General features: G+C 57.8%; 1 protein-coding gene across 1 annotated transcript; it reads right to left on the reverse strand.

Annotated features, from left to right (window-relative positions):
• Window positions 1-821: 821 nt before the first annotated feature.
• Window positions 822-3,602, reverse strand: MMD2 (monocyte to macrophage differentiation-associated 2). Its single transcript, XM_010137674.1, has 6 exons — window positions 3,524-3,602; window positions 2,693-2,853; window positions 2,522-2,596; window positions 2,117-2,218; window positions 1,432-1,501; window positions 822-1,025 (listed from the first exon to the last, which is right to left on the reverse strand). The coding sequence occupies exons 1-6, from the start codon at window positions 3,599-3,601 to the stop codon at window positions 822-824; spliced, it is 690 nt and encodes a 229-aa protein (XP_010135976.1). The 5' UTR covers window position 3,602.
• Between the last annotated feature and the right edge of the window lie 856 nt (window positions 3,603-4,458).

Genomic DNA, 4,458 nt, shown 5'->3' on the forward strand with positions numbered 1-4,458 from the left:
TCCCCCCGGCTCTGCTCCCCGCCGAAGGCACGCGCGCGGCAGGGCTGGAAGTGGGCTGTGCATCGGGGCCGCTGCCGGCACCTGTCTGGAGAGGAGAACAAAGCACCCTAGGGAGAAAATGTCTGGGGAGGCTTCAAGGGCCCATCCAGCGGGGACATACTGAGTTGTGCACTTAATACTGGCTTAGAAAAAGAGTTTTCCAGGCTCCAAGGAGCCCTGGAAGAGGTTCAAGTTTCAATCCCATGTAAGGCTTTGTTGACTCTGGACCTTTCCATCAAGAGCTCGGGAGGAGGCAGTTAATGCTGAGGTGACTTAGGGCCATTCAGGAGCTGAGCCTGGGCAGTGCAGGGGTGCCAATGTGCCCCGCTCCCCAGCTGGGGCAACTGCACACCCAGGCATGCCAGGGGAAAGGAGCCAGATCTCTCCTCCCACCCTGACTCCTCCAGTCCCCTGGGTGGCCCATGCTAAGGGCTCCGGTAGCCAAACCCAAGGTTTCACTAGCCAGGAGCCAGACCAGGTTGCTCGAGGTCAGACAGGCGAGTGAGGCCTCCCCAAGCCCCTAGCAAGGGGTCGGTCCCCTATCACCCACAGCCCACTGGTCCATCACCATGTTATGAAAACTTTGCTTAAAAAAATAAACAGTTCCCGAGGTTAAAAAAGAAAAATCAACCTCCAGGCTCTCCTGTCTGTGCGGGAAGGGGCTGGCAGCTGCTGCCCGTGGGGTGAGCGGGCAGTTTGGGGCGAGCCCACGGTGCAGCTGCCTCCTCGCTCCTCTCCATGCCCCTAAGTGCCGGTTGGTGTAAACGATGTCTTTAAGGCATCTACCGGGATGTTTTAGCCTCCAGCGCAGCCGGTCGGTAGAGGTACCTCCAAATGGCGTAGTAGTGGATGCCAGCTCCGATGGCCACAAAGAGGTGCCAGATGGCATGGGCGAAGGGGATGCGGCCGTCGCTTTTGAAGAAGACCATCCCCAGGCAGTAGAAGAGTCCACCAGCTACCAGCTCCAGGAGTCCATCCCTGTTGGGCTGGGAGCAAGCAGGGAAGGAAGGCTCAGTGACGGCCATGGGGTGCCTGCCCTTTCCCCACTGCTCCATCGAGACCACAAGTGTGGGCCCACTGCAGGGTGCAGGCACGACCCTTCCTCTGCCTTCTGCTACAGCCTTCCCTCCCGTAGGCCGTGGGGACTCAGCAGCCCAGCTTTGCAGGGAGGATTTCGACGCAGCCCAGGCAGAAGTTCCACTGGAGATGCATGTGGTAGCTGGTATCTGCTGGGCTCCCAAAGCACTTGCAAAACCAAGCCAGGCCACATCATATTTGGGGATGGCTTTATCCATCGCACAGCCTGGACCACGCCAACCCACCAGAGACGAATTGGCCCCACTGGGATTTGTCCCTCGCTCTGAGCCCACGTGCTTCCCAGCAGTGGCTTACCATGGAGAGGATGACCAAGGCAGGGAAGAAGCCCATGATAACATAGCACACCAGCTCCACCAGCTTGTACCTGCAACCAACAGAGAAGATGCTTGGAGTCAGATGCAGAGGACGAGTCGAGTTTTACACTTGTAATGTCCACTGCTGTGGTATAGAAAAAGGGACGGAGGTGCCATCACGGCAGTCCCATGTCCTGGTGTGTGAGGACACCACCAAGGAGGGGCTGACACCCTGCTCCGGACGCGATGCATCCCCACTCGAGCGTGGATGCTGCCAGCTCGGGGCCGGGCGCTTGGAGCTGCGGGGAGACTTCTGGAGCCTGTTCCTACCTCTGTGGTGCCACCATGTGGAAGAAGCAACTCATGGCACCACGTCCCTGCTCCCACCGCCCCTCTCCCACATCCCTCCTCCCCTATCCCTCCTTCCACACCCTGCCCTTCCACCACAGCTCCGAAAACCGGGGTGCGGGTGGGGAAGGACGTGGTCCAAGGAAGCTCTCCACTGCCAGTTGACCAGGAGGCTGCCCAGGGACCCTGTACCTATCCAGCTATCTGCCTGCCTGTCTATCTGCATCCTTCTTGATCCCTCCCGCAGCTTGACTACCATTGGGATATTAAGAGAGGCTGGCAGAGCTGAGCTGGGCTCTACAATAGCCCCCAGCATTGGGCCAGGTAAAGGCACTCACCGCTCATGGAAGAAGAAAACGTAGACAGTCCCGATGGATGCCATGATCCAGATGATCCAGCGCATGTGGGAGGCCCAGGGGCCCAGCTCCCTCAGGTTCAGCCTGCAAGACCCAGGTCTGCGGTGAGACAGGTCTAGGGCAGCACCCCAGTCCAGGCTGCGGGCAGTGAGGTGCCAGGGAAATGCTGTCCTCACCCCCACGGCTGTCCCACCAAAGGGCCTTCCCAACTTGTAACTTCAACGTCAAGGGGTTGAACACTATAAGATAGGAAGGGTTTGTGGAAAGGGGTAGGGTACAGCCTCAAGCAGAGCCAAAGCTGGAGAGGGAAACCCTATTTGTTGGAGATGGGCTGATTCTCTTCCCTTCGGTAGGACCAAGACATGTCCCCACCCATCAGCAACTCACCAGGGAGCATACGATGCTGCGATGAAGAAGTAGATCACCATCCTGTCGAACATGTGCAAGCAGTGCTCCACAGTCCTGTGGGAAGGACAGACAGATGGGTCACAGCCTGCAGCACTGGAGGCCTCCAGACCCCATTGCCCTTCCCGAGCCACAATCAACCAGGGTTGGTACCTGAGATGCCTCTTCTTCCAGGAGATGGTGTGGAAGATGGTGGAGACAATGAAGAGGCTGGACAAGCCAAAGCCATAGATCCAGGCTGAGATAGTTTCCCACTGGTCATCAGAAAGGATGTAAAGGATGGAGCTGCCAAGGATGCTGGGCAAGATCCAGAACTGGATGGGAGAAGCAAACCTGGTTTTGGCTCTCTGCGTTTCCGCTGAGCAGCTACAATGCAGTCTCTACTTTTCCTTTTAGGTGTTTCTTTCGCTTCTGGTCAAAGCTGCCACCCATAAGGGGGATGCTGGCCACCTGCACCAGCCAGGCAGGGTCTATTCCTCCATACTGCAGCTCCAAAATAGCACCTCCAGGTGGAGGTAAGGAGGGGGAGGAAGGCACAAGGAGGATGGCTACCGCTAAGTCATCTCCCAGGGCTCGGAGTGGGAGCTGCCAGCTCCCAAGGGAAACCCTCATGTGGGGAGTGCTCGCTTCACTGCTGCATAGGCAGCCCCATGGGGTGCCTGTCACCCTTCCTGCTGTGACACACACTCCATTGTCAGGGCACTTTGTTCCACTAAGCCCACGGCCAGCTTCCCCAGGGACGCGGGGCCATGGTGGGTGAGAGTGAGGGAGGTGCACACCAGCTTCCCAGAGCTGAAGGAGGGAGAGCCTCCCTGCTCCCCAGGAGCACTTGGGGCACATCTGCCTCATCGCAGCCCCGAGACCCTCAGCAGCTGCTCCAGGGCTGAACACAGACATTTTTAGGTGTTCCTTGAGGTTCCTCAGGGGATGCCTGGAGATCTGAGCACCATCCTCCCTCGCCCTGGGACGGGGACAGGGACTCACTGCGTGGGTGGCACAGTTCGCTGCATGCTCATACTCCGTTGGCTGGTACCTGCGGTTGGACGGGACACGGTGATTCATGAACCTGCAGCAAGAAGCAGGGAGAGAAACACATTTAGGGGACATGGTTTGGGGGATAGCCCTTTTGGAGAGGACACCCACCAGCCGCAGTCTGTAACCCCACAGAAGTGACCCTGGCACTGGGCATGGCTTGTCCATCTGGCTGGCCCCAAGTGCCAGGACCCCAGGTTTGCTCAGCTACGGCTCAGGCTGAAGCATTTCCTGGTAGCGGCCGATGCTTGGAGAGCAGAAGGCAGGAGCCAGCTCTGCCTGCTGCTGCAGGCAGGAGAGGGCAGACAACGGCAGCATTAGGAAGAGCCCCAGCAGTGAAGAGGGTACACAGGGTAGCAGAGGGACCTGCTGCGGGTCCCCGACCCATTCAGCAGTGACGCCCTCATGTCACAGCAGCACGCCCAGCTCCGATGATGTTATCCCTGTGATGCCTTTGGTTTCTGGGTACCACGTGCATCTCCCTCCCACCCACAGGGGCCACACGGCCCAGCACAGATTGCTGCAGGGGGAAACCTCACCCCACTCCCTTGGAAACCTGTATCTTTACTTCTGTTTCTCTTAGTCTGAGGTATCAGCTTGCTCTTGGCGGTCGCAGGAACATATCGATTTCCCCTGTCAGATCAACATACAGAGATAAAACAGCATCGGCCTTGGCTTGTCCATTGCTGGGTACATAACGCTGTATTAAGACGCAAATTAAACGTGGTGACAGGTCGGGGCAAAGTGTTGCTTTCAGTGTCCCCTTCTGGCAGGGGCAAGCAGTGGAGGCTCAGTGAAAAGGAACAAGAAATGGGCAAATGCAGAGTGAACCTTCCCTGGCTGCTCCTGATCCAGGTTAGATATCAAGAAAAACTTCTTTACAGCGA

Source organism: Buceros rhinoceros, unplaced genomic scaffold, assembly GCF_000710305.1.
Source record: "Buceros rhinoceros silvestris isolate BGI_N320 unplaced genomic scaffold, ASM71030v1 scaffold22466, whole genome shotgun sequence".
Lineage (NCBI taxonomy): Eukaryota > Metazoa > Chordata > Aves > Bucerotiformes > Bucerotidae > Buceros > Buceros rhinoceros.